The following is a 21,455-nucleotide window of genomic DNA, read 5'->3' as shown; positions in this document are numbered from 1 at the left end:
CTTAGAGAATCCTCAGTAGTAGGGCTGCATGAGATAATAAGAATTCAGACTTCTGAAGAGCTTTCAGAGTTTTAAATTTCTTTTCCAATACAAGGAAATCATTTGGGTGCAAAAAATGGAACTTGGTAGGCTCAAACAAAGACAGCCAATAGCCTCTATTTACCCCTTTTGGATGCAAATTCAAGTCAGTGTTCAAAGAGAAGGGTCTTGAATGTGTAGCTAGAGTCTAAAATACTTTCATCACAAAAATGCTGTGTTTCAATACTGTGACCAAAGACAGAAATTTATGTGTAATCACAGTTTCCCTACATGTATAGAGAGAATCACAGAATTGCTGAGGTCAGAAGGGACCTCTGTAGATCATCTAGTCCAACCCCCCTGCCCAAAGCAGGGCCACCACAGTGTCAACTTATGCATGTGTGAAGCTACTGTAGAGATTTCAGGAATATATCTATACATAAACTATTGAATTTTAGCTGCAGGTAAGAAATGTTCTATTGCTGAATGATTCAACACACATAAAGTGTGCCACACACTGCCAAGGCTGTGTCCGATATCTTCCACACTATGGATAACTGAGAATATTAATTGTGTTTACTATGGTTGTGCCTAAAGACCAACTAAGAGTACTGCTCCGTTATGTCAGGGCCCAGTCTATTATGCTTTAAAAAGATCCCCATAAAGTGGGCGGGGAAAGAATAACACCTGAGAAGTAGACTGGACAGTAGAATGACATCAAACACTCTGTTAACGCAGCAGGGTTTTTCTGCATGAAAGAAGGGAGAAAGGGCTGGGGGTAGTTACGAAAGAATTAAGCTCAATGGGAAGAAAAGAGAAGCCTGTTTGGAGAAGAAGGTTTGGAAAAGGCAAACATGGAATGAAGTTGACACAGGAGAAAAACAGGGATGAAGCGTTTACTTATCTGAAAGGAAAGTACAGTCAAAATTATAACAAATTTCCTTATTCCCAGAAAAGCCTACTCTCCTTTTACAGCTCTCTCAACCTTCAGGATCTCAGGCTGGCTGTCATCAGATCTCTCACAAATCTTTCTGCGATAGGGAAAAATCATCTGCATCTGAAAGGCTCCAGATTCAAGGAAATCTTGCTTGAATATGTTGGTCAGTATTTTCCCAGGGGAAAGAGGTGTTAACAGGACCCATTATCCCCTCACCATAAGCTGAGAGTATCAAGAGAAAAAATATAAAAGGAAGAGAATTATCCTTAAAGTCCATATTTTTCCCCATAGTAATAGGCACACATGAAAAAATAACCCAGAAACAACAGATAGACAGAGTTAGCATGCACTACCTAAAGGTAGGGAAGAAGAATAAGGAATATTTTTCACAGAAAAATATCTAAATAAACTATGGAGGCAACTGAGGAAGAAAGTAACTGGCCGCATGAGAAAGAAAGATTCCTGGATTTGGAAGATGGAGATCCTGAACTATTTAGACCTAAAGAACAACCAAGATTGGAGAGGAGATGAACGCAGGTAGGTTTATTATTTCGTCTGGGGAAAGAAGTAAAAAACACGCGCACGCACACACACAACTAGCTAAAGGAAAGAATGACTGCTTTCTATGATCTTTACAAAGGCTGTGTTCAGTGTGTTTTCAGTGATTACGTGTCTCTCAGAAGACCCTGGAAGCATGGTAGTTAAACTAGCAGAGATACTTATTGCATGGACCTTGGTTGCTAGGAAATGAGGTCCCATTTCCAATAAGCAGCAAAAAAGGAACTCTTGACCAGGAAATGAGAGAGGCAGACAAAAGGAATAGTTGATGCTGCAGCTTTTTCAGACTGGGAATGCCTAAGAGCATGCAAACCCTGTGTGCTGGGATGCAATGCAGCAGTTTGTTTCTAACTGGAGGGAGTTATATCAGGACTGAGACATTTTCTGTTTGTAGATGAATCTTCAACAATGCAATACACACATAGTCCTACGTGTGATTACGTCAACGTGGCAGTTTTAATAATGTCTTTGCTTTATTTATACCTGTTCAGTAAATTCCCACTAGAAATTCAGCTTTTCTAAGGCAGAGTTTGCTAGCAATAACTACTGGGAGTTGAGTTTTCTGGTCATTTTTTATTGATATGAAGTGCAGTGTCTTAACGTGCCTTTCACAGATAGTGCCTTAACACACTCATACTTCTGATGTAACTATAAAAACAGTTCTCCCACCAAATGTTTTAGCTACACATTCTTACATTTTAGCAACAATAAATTAACTTCTAAAGCAGTTGAAATTCCCAAATTAGTTTCAGTACATGGTCTGACCTGCATAAAAATAAATAATTTGCATCCATTTTTATGCATTATATTCAACTAATGAAGACAAATGTATTAATTTGTTTTAGTTACAGAAGAACTGAAGCCCAGCAGTTTTAGGCATGTATAAGTGATGAATATTACAGTTCAAATCATATGAAGGATTACAGATAAAGTGCAGGCAAGCAGAAGAAAAAAAGCCTCCTCTGTTGCTACTTGACTTCCTATTTATGTCTATAGGGACAGATCTACCTACATCTCTCATCTCCAAGGACAGATGAAAAATATTCAGACTATGTAATTTATACAGTCTGACATTTAAAAGTAGCTTAAAGAGAACTACGGGGTCTTAAGAATAAAACCAAATGAGATACTCAGACTACCACTGCTTAGAAATTAACACTGGGGTTTGGGTTTTTTTTTGTTGTTGTTGTTTTGGGGTTTTAGGGTTTTTTTTTTTGGTGGTGCTTCAGATTTTGAAAACTATAGGCAGGGGACAATGTTTATGCTTTTAGTAGTGAAGTCCAGAGCGCAAAAATTGCACAGTATTCATAACATTTATTATATGAAATTGTCCAAGAGTATATATACATATATATACATAACATATATGCATACTTTCTAAGCAGTTATAGTGTTTTGTATCGTAGGAAAAAATTTCTCCAGCATCAGTATTTTACAACAGGTAACAGACAGGGATTCCTCACATATCCTCATAGTTTCCCACATAATATAAACAGGAAATCGCTGCAGAACCTGTAATCTCAACAATGATTAAACTGAAAACAAGTGTTGACTGGTGGTCTCACTACTTTACAGAGGAATCCAGAAATATATTTTCAGCCAATGCAAATTAGCACGTCTTTCTTAAACATCTGAATTTTTCATCATGTTCAGATATGCAGAATTTGGTTTCAGCTGTTTTAACCAAGTGTACTGTTAACTATCTTGGGGACTAAATTAATACATCATTTATATGTTATTCCTTCTAATTTTGGAACTGTTTGCTTTTTGAAAGGTTCCTGAGTTATTTATACTTTGTTGTTTTTACATAACTATATTCAAATATAGATGTGTAAAAGTATAGACCTTCTGTTTACCATCCAGGGTCAAATTCAACTGAGTTACTGAAAGAGTGGAAGCTATGCAAGATCTCACTAACCATATATGTGGAACTTTCCTGTTCTTAAACAGTGCTACTCACTGAAGTTCTACAGCTTTTACAGTTTAAGTTCATTCAGACTATATTTTTTTCAAATACGATAACATACACTTTTGATTTTGGAAAACTTTGCAATATTTAACTGATGTACTGATAGCATCAAAAAACTCTGCCTTGTTTTTGTTGGAAAAAAAATCATGTCTAAAATTATGTTCTGAGTTGATCACTGACTGCCAAACGTACAAATGAATTCAAAGGAATGTGCCAGTTATGAGCTCAGTGCCAGGCATTGTGCTAAATGTCATTGTTCTCTAGTCTTGCCTGAGATTTAAAGCAAGTTTTCAAAACACGCCTCTTCAAAACATGCCACCTTTTCAAATTTGTTGGAGGTGTGAAAAAAGAATGATGTTAAAAGGCACAGAAAGCAGCTCTAGCTACAGTAAGTGTTTGACTTCAGGGGTAGAAAAAACAGCTAATGAATGTTAATAAACTCCTAATGGTTCATTCTGACAGGATCCTATGCTTCTTTAAAACAAAGGTATTTAAAAACAAGTCAGTGTTTGCATGCCTTGTGGCTCTCCTGCTATCATAGTGCTAATTGACCTTTAGCCTAATCCTCCAGGAGTGGAGGAATGAATAGATAAAAAAAGGAGAAGAAAAACGTTGAGAACAAACACTACTGGCAAAGTTCTGCAAAGTTTGAGACGCAACAAATGGGAAGCACAGAAAACAAAAAGTTTTTAAAAATAAGGCAAACTTGCTTCAACATCTTTTAAATCTCTTTTGTGCCTCAACTCACTTCTGTTGACACAGTAGCTTTTTGCAACTACCACAATGCAAGGAAAGCTCTCAGGATTCATTTTCAGAGCCAACTAAGAGCTGGCTGTGCAGAAATCCTGCTTCTTCCTTCACCTCCCAGCCTGTGTGCTGTCACTGCTTCCTTTAGACTACAACTAGTGCTCACCCAGCCTCACCAGCAGGTAGGCATTTAAACAAGAAGTAGATGAAGTCTATGTAAAAAAAGGTGAACAGTTTTCTGCCAGGTTAACTCACTAAATCAGCTCAGATAGGTGCCAGTCCTTGCAAGTGCAGCAGTCCTATGCCAGGTTAAAATGACTGTGAAACTTCAGCCTTACTTTCTTACTCAGCTATGTTATAGATAGGAATGGTATGCCTCTCTTTTGTAATAAATGATATGGACCCCAGACTCAGGTTGATAAATATTTTATAGCCCTGTTGATAAATATTTTATAGCCCTGTTGGCTCTCATGGAAGTAAGTAACACCTGGAGAAACACACTGGGAATGTGTGTGTTTCTGTACCTGGAGAACACAATGGAGTGTGCACATCACACAGGATGAAGATTCTCATCAAATATTTCTTTAGGGTACTCTTATAAAAATGTCTTTCTCTTCCTGCAATTCTATCCCCATAAACCGCTTGGAAGAGTGAGAGAGAACTTCATCTTCTAACCAAGAAGAAAAAAACTCCATCACGACTGAAAACAAGTAAGAATTGAAACAATGTGCTTGGCCTAATGACCTACTCTACACTAAAACATACTGGGAAGACTGAATTAAAGTTGTAGGCATTCAGTGATTCAAATAAAACATTCCAAAACAAACATTTCAGGGAGTGTCATAATCTCTCAGAATAAAATAACATAAGAGACCCCAGCAAAATGTAGGGAACTGAATAAATAATGGCATCCAAATACTCATCTCTACCATGCTCCTAGTGCCTTCAGAAAAATTTGCAACCACAGGATCACCATACTGTATATCCTCACTGAAGCAGAGCTTAAAAAATAGACTGTCCCCTACTTTGGCACTGGCTACAATGTTTGGTTATGGACAACTGCACCTTCAATTCTGATTTATTTTTAGACATTTCCTGCAAAAGAGAAGGCTTTCAGATGCTGCTTATTTTCTCTTCCTTTTTGTCTTAGCTATTTGTACTTTAATCTCTGGTACATAGGACTGTGTCTTACCATAGTTATATGCAGCAGCTAGAACAACAACAAAAAAAAATACAGTACTACTATATTATAAATATGTAACAACATAACATGTTTCTTTACTAGACAACATTCAGGGCATTTGTTTGAAATATTCCTCTGAAAGTAGTTGGTGTTCTAAATGTAGAAACTGCTTATTTAAAAAACGTAGTTCAGACATATAGCTGTAGGATTCAAGACTTTGGTCTCTTAAAAGCTAGACAAAACAGAGGAGGTTACATCCTACACAACTGTAGGATGCTGAAGTGTTGTTCTTATACTTACAAGGCATTTACTCCCATTTTTATCTACTTTTTAAATTATAGGCAAGTTTGAAAGGAAACTAATTTTCAGATGATTGCAAAAGCAGGCTGCAAAGTTCTTATACTCCTTATCAGAAACCTCTGTCTGGTATGATAAATGCAGCAAGGAAGCAGGCTGAAAGAATTCTAGAAGCATTAAGGCTATTTTGAGATCATCTTCGTACTATCTTTTAAAACTTTTTATTGCATATTTGGGAAGTGAGAGTCATTTATTTGTCCCTGATTTTAATGCATTAAGTTTTAGTCTTTGAAATTACAAGTATCTAATAAAAGCTTTTGTGCTTAAATAATTTATATTTCCCACTATAATTCCATTTAAACTTTCTATATTTGGAAACATGCATTTAAAAAATGGCATATGATGAAATCTTTTGTAAAATACTTGCATTAAGGACACGGTCAGATCAGTTTAAAAATGTCAACATTATAAATTAAATACTTTTACAGAGAGTATTTTTTCTAAGTCACTCCCAAGAGGTAAAGAATATGTAATATAAATTAGATGGCCTTTTACAGTGTTATTGGATGTAACATCATAATTAAATGTTAGATATTTGTTGATTACACTATTTGTTTAAAGTCTATTTGAATCCAATGACCTCTCACTAGGGTAGGAAGAACAGTATTGTATTGAATTTATTAATGGCTTAGACAAATATAAATAATTCATGAAGTCATATTCCTAGAGAAGATATAAAATAGCAGATCATAAATTATTGCCTGAAACCCTTTTTCTGCACTGAAATCTTTAATTTAAGGGAGTGGAGTGTGAAATACCTCTTTCTAGATTCTACATCTGATGAAATTATATGAATACTACCATCTTCAAAATGTGCTTACTCCAAACAACATTTTAATTATGTGCTACACAGCTGACTGAAATTTCAAAAATCAGAAAATTGAAAGCCAACCCTGCTCATAGCTCTAATTTGCCAAAAATAAAGGATTTTAGAGTCTAAGTAAAAAATGTTGAGTAGAATTTTATTGTGCGAAAGTAAATAAATAAATCTCTGTGTGAAAGTGACCCACATAATATATTTGTCTGGCCAAATGGATTTTTTAGAAGTCTCAGGTGAGAGGGCCAACATTTTGAGCATCTTTTAGAAAAATGTTCTGTGAAAATCTATTTTTTTCTCTAACAGATAAAAATTGTTGTAAACAAAGAGTTTATCTGACATTTCTTTAGAATTTAAAGTAAGGAGGACTTCATTAAAAATGGCACCTCTGAATCAATAGAACATGCAAAGCCTTGGAATTTTATTTTATACTTTGAACTTAAGTAAGTACGATGATATCTGGGGCTGGCGGCCAATGTAACTCTGCTGGAAGTCTGTGTATTTTATTCATATACTTTTCTTTTTGACTTGGGAGGCATAACTTGTTCGAATCACAGCAGCTGCCAACTTTATATTGTCAACATATAGATACAGACTGAGCAGATATATTTTATGTTTTTACATGCATAAATTTTCATACCTGGATCTGCTTTACAATCCAAGTTATTGCAGCTGTATATAATGGGTAGTTCCCCCGACTCAGTTTGGCAATGAAATGTTGGTAACTATATCCACTGTAGTAAGTTGACCGAAAAATATATTGTTCCATTTCATTCAGGTTCTGAGAAATGTATTTTCTCCCCACATACAGTGAAGAATCTCCATACAGTTGAGGGGCTACCACAGGGGCACACATTTATTTTCTTAAAACGTTTAAGTTAACAATTAAATATTAAGATTCTAGAGGCAATTCTTAGAGATGCCTTTTCCAGCATTTTCAGGGCATCCTGACAGTCCATCAATATGGAATTATTAGGGCTGCGATCAGTGACATGCATTGGCAGAAGAAGTCATAGTTTGGTCACAGTAAGTGAGAAATAAGTCACAAACTAGTAAAAATGAAGAGTCATGGTAACAGATTCAGCTCAATAATGTTTTGCAACTGAAATATTATTAATATTAATAACACAATTTATTATCTTGTAATAACTACAAAGGAAAAAAGAATAAGAAAATTTATATTTCATCTTTCCCCCAAACCATATTTTCCCTCACCATTAGCAGATGCAGGAACATCACTACTATACAGCTACAGCTCCCTCTTAAGCCAGTCCTGTAACTTTCTATAGCTCAACAATCACAGAGAAAAAGCAAGGAATTAACTAGCCCTGATTTCTTCTGCTCACCTTATATCCCAAACAACACAGCTTTCTATTTTGTATTTCTCAAGAGTTAGAAGAAATACATGCAAATGTTTAGCATCACTAACACCCACCACTTTTGGGGTCCAAAATATCAAAGTTATAGGTAAAGAAAATGTGAAAAATTTGAGAACACCTGACTCCTGTGACTGCAAAAATATAATCATTGCCTAAAAGATTTTGTGTTGCCAGAACTGCCTAGATAAAAACTGTGAAACTGGCTACCTAAGCAGGCTGTGCATACCACTGCAGGTTAAAATAGAGTAGACCAGGGGTTCTTCTGGTACATGTAGCAGTAATGGTACATAAAATACCACATGGCAGCCTGGCCCAACCTTGCATCTACTGTAGAATGTTTGCGGACCCCTTGGACAATCTGAATCCTTGAGGTTCCTTACAGACATATTTCCTATGGTTCTGAGAAAATTAGCCACTACTACATGAATGTAACACCATTCCATGTTCCTATTGTTTTCAAAACTGAAAACAACTTTGGGGACATTTTTTGGTATATGCTCAAAGCACTGAAGAGCGAGAGTGGAAAAGAAAGGAACTCTGAAACCTCAGTAGTAACAGGTACAGCAGCCTTTTTATAGAAGGCCCTCACCCTCATCTTTCTTCAGAAGCAGAACTGATACGCGCCAACTCAAAAAACCCCCAGACATCTACACAAATAATTGACGTGTTTCACCAGATAGTATTCAGTAGCTCCAGGATCCACTGCAACAGCCTTACTTTGCATGTATCTCCACACCCACACAGTCTGTCTGGCATATCCCAGATGTTCCAGAGTTGCCACATAAGCGCAGATCATCTGAAAGGCACATGCTCAGGAAATCTGCTCAGATGGAGTGGGTTTGGTACATACACTTGTCAGCCATTTATGTAATATAGGTACAACATAGAAGCAACTGGCAATTCAGTAGAAAATCTGCTGAAGCTGGATGGAAGGTGGCCTGTTGTCTACCATGCTGAACAGAGACATGGATTTGGAAATGAAATAGGAAGCTGAAACTACCCCAGACAGATAAAAATGCTTTCTTCCTAGAGAGGATTTCAAAATGGGTTTATTTCAACGGGAGAGTGAAAAGTAAAAAATTTAAAAGTAGCTTCACAGACCATTACAGCTTTGATATAGAGTGCATGCAATCTAAACTTCTAACCTTTTATGTGGTTCACTTCCCATTAACAAAAATGTTAATAAATACTCCTTAAGGAAAACAGCATTGATCATATAATATTACCTTGTTTTACAGTATCCTTGTGTTGACCAGATGAAGGTCATACTAGCTATGCTCAGTAGGGCATGAAAATTAGACTGCTGGATAGACAGGGACTTCTAAGGATTACATGTTGCACTTACATGAACATAAATTTCAAGTCATGTTTGATATGAAGTATCGTAAGAATCTGGGAATAATTTGGAATGCTAAAATTTATCCCATCCAGGATTTATTCAAGAGCAAAGCAAATTTTTAACACCTTAATCACACATGAAGAAGAAATGGGGCATTTAAAACTAGCGGAACTGAAGGTGATATATAACACTTTTGAGGTTTTACCATGAAAAGTGCAAGTTTTTTCTGAATAACCAAAGGGCTTGCTTTCTCTTTCCCTTGCCCTTTCTCTTTCTTCCTCTGCCTCTTCCTTTTTCTTTCTCTTTCTCTCTATTTCTTTCTCTAGTTCTCTTTATTTTTGTCTTACTCTTTTTCTCCCTCCCTCCCTCCTTTCCTTCCTTGAATAACAATCTTTGATCATGGGGTGTATGCCCACACAAAGCCAAATTCCAAGCTCTAAAAGAAAAAAAAATAGATATGTATTTCTGATAATATATAAGTATAAATTAAATTTATTTATGTGTTTATTATCAGAAATAATTTATACAATATACTTCAAGTTTTCTGCATTGCAACAAGTTTTCTTATCCACCAAATTCAGGGATTAAGAACACAAGACTAGAAAAAGTAGTGCCTTCTAATAGGATGTGCCAGATGTGCTATTTAACTTCTAAACTCTCTTGTCAGGAAACGAAAAATGCAAGAGGTGGATGTGACTGTGTTGTCATTCTCTTTCCTTAGAAGCTTAGAAGAACTAAAAAATTATGATGAGATATTTTTTCTCCTACAGAAGCATTGTTATTCACTTTATGGCACACACACATACTGAGGATCCCCAGATCTGACATTTCAGGTGGAATTTGACCCTATATTCAGACACTTAGCTATCTACATGGTATGTGTCCATATGCAAACTAGGTGTGCAAGCTAAGCAGTATAGGCAAGGGAGACCTAGTCAGTACAGTGCATGGAGTGACTGCAGAGAGCTAGTCATTCACCACACTCAAAAACTACATGCCTACATTAGAACTACATGTCATCTACAGAACATTGCTTTAGAGTCATCTGCCTGAGGATAGATTTCTTGGAGATCTCTCACATGGCTCTCATGGTTCAGGCTGCAAGCACTTTCTTTTCCCTTTGTGACATCTTTTATTTAGTGTAATATATTTAATGCTTGTTATTGGTTATTGTAAACAATAAAACTGTATGTCTCTATATGCTAGTTTACCCTTCGAAACAATAAAACACTTGAAAGGGATTAATCAGCGTGATCCTAGCCTTTAGTTTACATCCTAGCAGGATGTTTCTGTTAGGTAGACATATTTAGTCGATGAAGTCTTATTTATTCAAAAAGAATATTCAAAAAGTCCCCTCTGAACTGAGCAACTAGACTATTGGTTTCTCACTGGCTAAGAATTAAGTTTCATGTAATCTTCCTCAGCTACCTGAAAATATTGGTTGTCCCATTTCATCATCTCAGAATTGGATACTCCTTTCCTTCAGCAGAAACGTGGTCCACTGATGTCCACAAGAGACACTGAAGCACAGAGGCTTCATTTGTTTTAGGGGATTTATTGTGGCAATATTGTCTAACACTGTTCTTCCCTGCCTGTCTCTTTGTCAAAAGGCACTATTTAACACCTGCCTGGGGACACTTCCACTTAACGTCACCAGCTGCCCAAACTAATGTTTTTCACCCTGAGAGAAAACACACACTGATTTATCTCTAGGTCTCTTCTATCAGATAATAAAAGATTTTGTCTGTATGCTGCTTGATTTGCTGCTTTTGGAGAGATGGCACACCTGCTGTTTACTAACACTTTCTACGATCTCTCTTCACATTAGTATAACTTGAAGAAGAAAACAGATGTATTCCAGCAAAGCAGTGTTATAGTCTCGGTTACAAAGTTGTAAATAAAGTTACAAATGCAGAAAATAAAACAAATGCAAAAATGCATTTTTTCTTTTAAAATGCAAATGCAAATTATTTGCATTTAAAATACAAAAAACAAAATGCAAAACAAATGCAACCCATGTTACTGCCAGGTTCTTCTTTATCTTCTCCAAGTATCAGTTCTTGTCATACAAAACATTGTCCCATGTCTGTTTTCCCCTTCTCTTTTCCATGTAAATGAAGCTTCTATAGCCTAGCACTAGAACTGGCTGACTAAAAATGAATTCAGGTATATACAAGATTGTTACTTTAACTTGTAAACATGTATCATGAGATTCATTTATTGTATGTATATCTTATCAAATTCACCATCTCTAGTTTGTTTTTAGGTCCTGTGGATGCCATATGTGACATATTAAATAATGCTAATGACAAAGATATCATTCAGAATGTTGCCTGGTACCTATTCTAAATACCACTGTATTTTGTGGATTTTAAAGGGGTATATCAATCCTACTTTGTGCTGTATGTACATCATTTCCAATTTCCTTCATCACAGGTCATTTTAGCAGTATAAGCTTTCTGTTTGCTTCACTAGTGCTTTAATATTCCTAATTTTTTAGAAGAGTTAACATACTGACATAAGCTCAGAAGTTGCTTCTTCAGTGTGTTTGGAACAAGGAGCTGATACCTATATAAGTCATGATCTGCTGTTCTTTTTTCCACAACCTGTGCAACTTTCAAGCTCTAAATTTAAAGCTTTCACATTGTTAGCAGAGAGCTTTTATTGTGGTATTCTAAGTTGGTGCTATATTTGGGGTGGTTGCAGTTTCCATGTGATTATCTATCATATCCTATCCTATTCTGATAGCATATTTTTCTGTTAAGGAAGCTTTTAGCCCTTCTGCTTGTAGCTACTTATACTCAAGCACATTATGTTTTCACTAACAATTATTCTATTATTCTCCAAAAAGAAAGAGAGATGCTGCACCTAATTCCTTTTGATGCTGTTCTACAAAAGTAACTATGTCCATTCTACCAAATTCTACATAATGTCTATAAAAACAACAATTCTACAAAATTAATCCCATATGCAAATATTTCTGCAACTCCAAATCAACTCTTCCAGGAGACAAACCAGGTATGTCTGTAAATTTTGGGAGGTGACACCAATAATTTTCAGACATCATGCCCCTACCTGAACAAATAGTTCTGTATTTTTTTTCTGCTAGCTTCCCAAAGAGGCACCAGCAGTAACGTGGTTTATTTGGGAAACCATTATACTGTAGTTTTCTAAGCAGTTGACAAGTTACTCTCAGGATTACTGACTCTAAAGAGATATTAATCAATTGCGTGTCTATAAACATCTTATATTAAACATGCAACATGCACTTCTTTCCATCAAAAAACAGTTTTGTAAAGCTTTCAGCTTCAATAAAATAATGTATTTAATAAAAACTATTCTGACACATACTACGGATAATCCTCTTCATAAGTTTTTCCTTCAAATGAAGTGGGAACTATGCATTATTTTAGCAGAGACAATCCAATCTCCTCCTTCTGAACCCGTATGATTAATAAACAGGATACAAAACTTTTATAAATGTTAGTTCTCACCTCTGAATTGCACTTTACAGATACTGCCCCAAAAAAATAATTAATCTCTTTTTCTTGGCCATTCTGGGAAAGTTCCAGATGCTGTTTTACTTTCAACTTGTTTCTGAAACTCTTACTTTAGATCTTATTTTAGGTCCTGTTATAATTCCTTCTCTGGAGGCCTCATCTGTTTTTCAGATCTTATTCTGACTCTCTTCACTAAGCTTACCACTGCTTCAAGTTTTGTTTTACTTTTTTGGGAGATCATATTCCTGCAAGTATGTCCTCCATTTGTTTCATCTTGATTCAATAGGATTGTTAGCTCACAGCTACTCTTGTAAAACAATACTGTTTCCCTTGACCCAGACCATTTGTTATTACTTGGAATCTTTCAGATGGATGAGAGCTGAGTGTCTTTGATAGGATTCTGTTTATGAAGAAACAGTGCATGCACAGTGCCCATTCTCCAAAAATGAGGTAGGAGTCAAAGAGCAAAAACTGACCACTCTAGAAGTTTGGTTTTGGCTCTATCTTTGCTTTTCATCTGTTCTCTCTGGTGTTTATGCTGGTTCTCTGATTTACATATATGTAAAATCATCTGTAAAACAGCTAACCTTGGTCTCTGTGTTTCTTATCACTTGGCCACCATGGACTGCATGCTTCAGATGTTTCACAAATATGCATGCAGCCTCTTCAAAGATTTCAAACTATCACTAAAATTTAATTTTCACCCTTCTAAGCCTAAATGGAAGGTGTTTTTCATCTCAAAATAACAAAGTTTTTTTTCATATAGGAAGATATGAAATACCACAGAGAGCAGTGGGACTAAAGTCTGGTCCCTTCTGGCACTTACATACCTCTAAGAAATTTCTTTTAAATAAATTTCAGTTTTCATGACAACTCCCTATTTCAGCTCGAGGCCTGGATCTTGAAGAAAAATATAGAGAAGTGAGAGGCCTGGATGTATAGTATAATAGAAGCTGGAATATGAACATCCAGAAATAAGGAACTGGACCAGAAACTTTGTCTTTCTGGGACTTAGGTCTTGGGTTTGGTCATTAAGACTATTCTGAACACAATGTTGAGGTTTAAATTGAGACTCAAATGATTGACTCCACCACATGTTAATTTATGAAATGTAAGTAAGCTGTCACCTGACTCGAGACCTGCTCTGTGCAGTACAGCCAGGACAAATATTTGCTGCTCTTAAAATAGATTTGCCACAGTGTTTCTCTATGAAAGTTCATTTACAGGTAGCACAGTCTACTAATGCAATAAAAAAGGAGGGGAGAAAAAAAAACTTTCTAAAGCTTACCTAATACAATACACTTAAAAAAAGGATGCAGTTGATTATTAGAAGGGTGAGTTGGTTTTCTTTGTTGATATATTGCAATCTTAGTAACTAGTGAAGAATGAGTTTCTGTAACCCCAGTGCAATTCAATTACAAAGTAATTCCTGAATGGAACATGCCCAGGTACTTAAAATCAAGAGGAGCCTGCAGAGTGGTAAGTAGCTTATAGCCAGTTACAGGTATGTGCAATGTACTCCAGTTGATAAATGGACTCTCATAAACTCTTATGAAAGAGTGAAAACTCTCCTAATATTTTACTCCGAGGGCAAAGGCCCAGCACCTTAGATAGTGCCCAAAAATGGGAACCAAAATATCTCATAATTGTGACAAGTGCTGAGACCTATATCAAAGATGACAAAAGGAAGCTATCAATTATTGCCTCCTTTTCACTCAGCACAGAATATCTCATAGCATGAAACTGTGTAAGGACCTCAGGTCTAGACTACCGTATATACCCAGTTCTCCTTGCTAGTTAAGGGATTTCAAGTACCTGTTGGCTAAAATGCCCCAAACTCTCTACTTGCATAATCTTTAATTCCAAAAGCAGTAACAAAGCAGCTTTTGTGCTTTTTGTGCTTTTGACTTTCTTGGAGTCAAAACCTCCATATTACTATCATGATATCAGACTTGGTCTACTGTGGAAATCAAAAAAAATCTGCAGTATAAGAAGCCACAATGGGAATAGAACAGGATGGGGAAAAAATGGCATATAGATTAAAACTAAATTCTTAACAACTAACTGTTCGCAGATACAATGAAGAGAATCATCATTTCTGCAGATGTCTATTTCATAGCCAATTACTGGTATTACCAAAATTTTAAAGTTGTTATTAAAATTGCAGGAAGTATCTGCACCATATTGGGAAACCTATATTTGGTATTCTTAGATACCTTTTTATGCAAGATCTTCCAGTAATGTTCATTTCTTAACCTTCCTTATCATGTTCTTGATTTAAAGAATTGTACCCTGCTTTCTCCACAGAATGATTTACTGTAGACTTTTAACACAGATAGAATCAGCAACAAATATAAGACCTATTTACGAAACACATTAAACCTATTCACATCAATGTCAAGATGGTAAAAATTCTTCTTAAAAAAATTAAAATAAGATAAATATCAGTCTTGCAAAGAAGTCAGCAGGAAGATATTACAAGATTAAGTAGGATGATTGTGCAGTACTGAGACCCTTTGTGTCACACCATTTTCTGTTTCCATCTACTCTGAAATCTAAAGCCAGAATCTCGGCTCATGTACTTCAAAATCACTCCAGTCAATGGGAACTCTGCACCGCAGTGAATCACATCCTGTGGATTCTAGCAACCAAATAAGTGTCAGTAGTTGGCTTCTAATCTTGCAACCAAGTTTTTGTACCCAGTCAGTAACACCTGACCTGGAACACATTTACAGGATTGGAACTGTTCTGCAAAACCACAAAGTTTTAATTCAGTACTTATTTTGTCTGTGGATTATACATGACAGGTTATGGGATTTTTCCCCGTATTTTAAGATTCTCAGCATTTCATGAAGCTTCATGTTAACCCCTTTTGCCAGTGCAAGCTTTGTACTAGTAGCATCTCATTCTCTGAAGAGATAGATGAATATGTTTAAAACATTTATTCATTTATTTATTTTAGAAAATCAAGTGCTCTGAAAGGTAATTGTTTGTTTTAGTTGAATATATGGAAAGCATCAGTAATAGAAACATACCATATGAAAATGTCCATTATTTTATAAGGCTTTTCTGTTTAGAAAATGAAATTTGATCTGTAAATGTTGATAATATATGTAATATTTTTCCTTAGATGGGGAAAAAGAGAACAAGAGAAATGCTAGTAGTGTAGAGAAAGCTACACTATGTTAGAGCTTTCTTGTGCTACTGCAGGAACTAAGATTAATGAACACAGAACAAATGGTTGACATATAACCTACCCATGGGAGTTCCAACGCCATAACCTTTTGAGTCTATCAGGCCTCCAATCTGTGTTAGGTTACAGTTCCGCTGTGTGACAAACTCAATGGTTGTCGACTCCATTAAAAATGCATAATCAGAGGTAAGTACACGCTGGATACCTTCTTCATTACTTTTGACAAGTACTGACTGCCTCCTGCTGCTCATGAAGGCCCACATCTTGTCGTAAGTGGAGATTTTGGATTTCTGAAAGATAAATAATAGATGCAACATTAATAAAAATAATATGCTTTTAAGAGTGAAAGCAAATTCTCAGTTGCACATTACTCTTTTATATTTTACTACATGTCACAGGTTTTACCAAGGGAGTCCTGTAAGGGTGCCTGCAGCTTTCATCTCTTCTGTGGAAAACAAAATGGCTAGATAGATTCTCCAGAATTTGCATCATATTTGTTGGTTATGAGATTCTGTGATGAAGGCCTAGAATTATTTGAAGTCAGTGGAAAGCTATTAGGATTTCACTGCAGCCAAGTTCATCAACAATGTTTGTGAATATTACAGGAGAATCTGCTGGATTCTGGCACATTTGAAATTTTCACTTTGAATGATTTCAAATCATTCAGCTACTCCTGAGCAATTCTGAAAACCTAATACACATTTCAGCAACTTGAAGTTATCAGAGTTTTCAGAGATGGCATTATATGGAGGAAACAGTTGTGAGGGAGAGGACAACAACCATTTTATCTAAAACACTGCAACAATACTGAGAGAAGGATTTTAGCTAAAAGTAACGTAGTCTGGTCATACAAATACTGATTTTCCATTCAAAAGCTGACAAGCTAGAAGTCCTCAATCTGTTTTCTGCTCTGAATATTCCCAGAAGGCAAAGAAGTATTGTGTAATGGAGGAGAGATTAGGACAGGGATGAAGGAGACAACAGTTAAGTACAAAGTGCTGCTGTACAACTATGGAGGAATCAGTTCCTTTCTCTACATCTCAGTTTTTCCTTTTAAAAACAAAGCTATTACCTTCCCTCATCTTTGTAAAACAGGATGCTTAAGAGATGATAGGCACTATATAAACTGAAGGCACTAGGGCGATGACATTTGCATATTACTTTTGCCCCCATCCATTCAATAATGTTTCAAACTCAGATGGGTCAGAAAATGTTCAGTAATGTTAATTTTGCCTAGTAAATAAAGTTAGAAATACAGCATGCAGGACTAGTACAATCAGACTTTTTAATGAGTCTTTCATCTTTTAATGTCAGCCTTAAACATAACTTTGCCTTCAGCTCTGAGGGAGGTACTAAACAAAGATTGACACTACAAACTTTTCTGAAGTTCAGCTGATTGGCAGCCATAAATTCTGCCCCAGAGGAGAATTAGTAGCATATGTGGAATAAAAAGGGGAACATTTATTTAGAAAAAACGATGATTTTGTCCCCCTGCCGCGAGACAATCCAAGACTTATCTCCCTCTGCCTGGGGACTTAGCAAATCAAGTGTTTGAACTAACTCCAGCTAACAAAACTGAACACTTTTAGGACCATGCATGAGCACACTGTTACTGTGCTGAACATGGTAGGTTACTTATTGAAAAAGATTTTAGTAACAATAAGGAGGAAAAAGATTTTTCTTCAGAATATAATGAGAATGTGTAGAAGAGGGAGGACCAAACAAATATGGTCTCTACTTATAGGTTTGGGCCTGAAAATCAAATAATTCTTGCAAGCACTTAATATTATAGTGCAGCAAAACATATTTTAAGCACTACACGTCAGTTCTATAGAAATCCAGATGATTATGCCATACAGAAAGGATGGAAAATTAATGTTTTCCAATACTTGAAAATTATGCCAAGCACCTGTATCACCATTTATTATTATTATTTTTTTACCATACAATATTTACCCCAACAAACAAAACAATAATTTTAGCTGCTGTGAAATAATTTGAACAATATCAAAAATTGGCAGAGAAAACAGTTTTGGTAAACTGTTAGATACATTGGTGATGCATACTGAGGAAAAAAAAAAAAAAGCCAAATGAGCTGTAACAGAAAATAAAGCAAGAATGAACTACAATACAGAATGAAGTATTTATACCCTTAGGTCGCAAAGATCATCAYCAGGATGGAAACACGTTAGAAATGGGAATGTTTGCTCTCTATCGTAGCATTACAGCATGTGGAAAAATACAATATCCTCTAAAGGACAGAGAGTATTCATATTACGATGACTGATTTAATCAGCTAGGATGGAGTCACAACTACTATTGAAAAGGAGTAACACTTGTGAGGACAAAGGCCACAAACAAAATAAAAGAAAGGAAAACTTCTGCTTAGGATAGCATGCTTGCTGGAATAATTAAAACAAAAATGATATCAAAATTTTGCATATGATTTGTGAGACTGCAGAGAACAAGGCAAAGACTAGAAAATTAGTGCACAGGGCCCTTTGTTATTATGCTATGAAGGATTATAGGAAGCACACAGTGACCTCTCACAATTTTCTCATGTAGGCCAAATATTACAATGCCCTTGCACTGTTTTCTTCCAAACCTAAAAGATAAAGATCAAAACTGAAATGATACCAAGGAAAATAGACCATATACCTGTAACTACTAAATCATTAAATTCTAAGTTATAGCTTAGCAATTCTTACAAAAAAATAACGTCTATTTGTTTTATGCACAACAGGGAGTGATTTGCCTGAGAAAAAAAATACTTTCGATTCAGGGAAATACAGCCACAAATGGTTTTCCTCTGTTTGGCAAAATACTGAGCAGACTCAATAGACTAAAATCAAGAGGCCAGAACAATTAAAAGCATCAAAAGCCCATTTGACATTGAACTAAAGAGAATGACACTCCAATATGTACATATTGCTTCTGGTGGTTATGACTGTGTCATTCATATTGATAGAAGCAGATGCTGCAATTTACATCATGTTTCCATCTTCTTTGTGTGCAAATCAATCCGGTTAATCAACTTATATACTCCATCAATGAAGCATATTGTTTTATCTGGGTTAGTTCACCATATTGTCTGATCTAACTGGAAATCACTGTCTGGAAAGCCAAACTAACCTGAAATCAACTGGAAATGATGTCTGTATAAGATAACTTGTGATGACATGATTTATTATGCCTGTGTTCCCTCAGTAATGCTGAAGATAAGAAAGCTGCCTGTGCTTTGTAACATTTGAATTTCACTGGAATACAAGAGAACTAACCAACAGGAAAGTTGGAATTGAAGAAGTTAAGCAAGTCAAGAAGCTCATCTACCTGGTACATAAAATGGCAGCTCTGACAGTGGCATTCAGAGGATGCCATCAGTGACATACTCAGCATTCATAAATTAAAGATTACTGGAAGATAACTGTGCATGTCAGAGATCATGAAAGGAAGCATGGTGAAGGCTCTAAATTAGTCTAGTGCAACGTATATCTGTAAGGCTGGAGGAATCATTGTTAGCAATATGTTACCGCTCTATCCTGAAGTACTGGATAGGAAAGACAAATGTCTGAGCAGTGAAACTCTGGAGCACAAGGTTAGAAAAATATCAGGATGCTGAATGAACACCAAAATAAACAATGATCAAAGGACAGGGAAGCAGACCTCATGGTACAAGACAAGACAGGATAAATGCACAGCAAAAAAATGTGCCAAGCAAATCCTGACATTTTTCTACAAAGGACTGTACAGAATCCCCTTTTGCAAATACATTAACAGAGAATTTTCTTTCACCAATATCATTCAGCTTCTTTCCCAGCTTCTAAAGGCACTTGGGTGTCATGGACAATGCCTCAGCTATGCCTACATCCATGTAATATCTTAATTCAAAAGGAGTTGCAATAACAAAGGAAAGACTAAAGGTAATTAAGGTTACAATCTGAATTTCTGAAGGGAAATAGTAGAAAAAAATCTGAAGCCTAATTCTTACATATGTTATTAAAAGTGCCTCCACCACATAAGAATTAAAACATGACAATCTTTATTTAAAGAAAAAAAAAAACAAACACAGATTCCCAAACTTAATGCATATAACAATGATTTGACTTTTGCTTTCCTGGCACTGCCTTCTGAGCAGACATAAGCCACTTTTCATAAAGGGGCTTGATTCACTGATTTTTTTTAAGGCTAAAGGAACAATTATACCCATTTATTCTGACCTCCTGTAAAACACAGACTATGAAATCTCACTTCTGTATCCCTTCACCAAGCTCATGACTCATGTGTTTGCACTGGCAAGAAGAATGACACATGAATAGTGCATTCAAAGAGACTTATCTATATGGGCCTTTTAGCAAGATGTTCGACATCATAGTCTCCCACAACATCCTTGATCAAGCTGGTAAGATATGGACTGGAAAGATGGACCACTTACAGGTGGAGAACTGGCTATGGAGTCAAGCAGGAAGGGTGCTGGTTAATAGCTCAAAGTCAAATTGGCAACTGATCATGAGTCAGGTTCCTCAGGGGTCAATACTGCGTCCAGTACTATTCAATATCTTTATAAACAATTTAACAGTATAATGGGATTGAATGTGCCCTCACCAAATCATCCATAGATGACAACAACTAGGAGGAGAGGTAGTTAGGCTAGAAGAAAGAGCTATCATACAGAGACCTCAACAGGCCAGAAGATTAGGCTAACGACAATTGCATGAGATTTAACAAAGATAAATGAAAACTCCTGCACCTAGGACAGAATAATCCCAAGCACCAGTACAGGCTGGGGACTAACTGGAAGGAGTGTATCTTGGCATAAAAGGACCTAGGGATCCAAGTGGACAGCAAGCTTAACATAAGTTAGCAGTGTGTCCTCGTAGCACTGAAAGCAAATGTTATTCTGGACTCCATCAGCAAGACTACAGCCAACAGAACAAGGTACGTGACTATTCTACTCTGCTTGGCATGTGTTAGACCACACCAGGAATACAGTGCCCAGTTTTGATCCTACCAGTTCAAGAGAGGCACTGAAAAATTGGAGAGGGTCCAGCAGAGGGCAACCATGGTGACCAGAGGGTTGTAGAACTTGACTTGGGAAGAAGGGTTGAAGGACATGGAGTTACTCAACCTGGAGAAGAAAAGACTCAGCAGGATCTAATCACAGTCTTCCAATACCTAATGAGAAGGTTAGAGAGAAGATGAAGGCACTCGCTCTTTACTAGGATGTGTGCTTACAGGACAAGAAGCAATGGCAAAAGTCCTGAAGGGAAATTCTGTCTGCATGTAAGAAAAAATTCTGCACCCTAACRAAACTAAGCATTGGAAGGGTTGCCCAGAGAAGTGAAGGAATCTGCCTTGCTGGAAATAGTCAAGCCTCAGTTTGAGAGGGCCCTGGATAAGCTAATCTAATGTCCTGCTTTCAGTAGAAAAGCAGGTCCCTTTCAAACAGAGGAAGCTATCT

At 36.4% G+C, this 21,455-nt stretch overlaps 1 protein-coding gene across 1 annotated transcript in view; it reads right to left on the bottom strand.

Annotated features, from left to right (window-relative positions):
- GRIK2 (glutamate ionotropic receptor kainate type subunit 2) overlaps positions 1-21,455 on the bottom strand; it is a 424,643-nt gene that overhangs the window by 24,274 nt on the left and 378,914 nt on the right. Inside the window, exon 14 of the mRNA XM_026079986.1 lies at positions 16,062-16,287. Coding sequence (XP_025935771.1) covers positions 16,062-16,287 — 226 coding nt within the window. The remainder of the gene's footprint in view (positions 1-16,061; positions 16,288-21,455) is intronic.

Source organism: Apteryx rowi, unplaced genomic scaffold (genome assembly GCF_003343035.1).
Source record: "Apteryx rowi isolate R43461 unplaced genomic scaffold, aptRow1 scaffold_507, whole genome shotgun sequence".
NCBI lineage: Eukaryota > Metazoa > Chordata > Aves > Apterygiformes > Apterygidae > Apteryx > Apteryx rowi.
The sequence above is the reverse complement of the archived record's forward strand: the minus strand, read 5'-3'. Positions and strand labels throughout refer to the sequence as shown.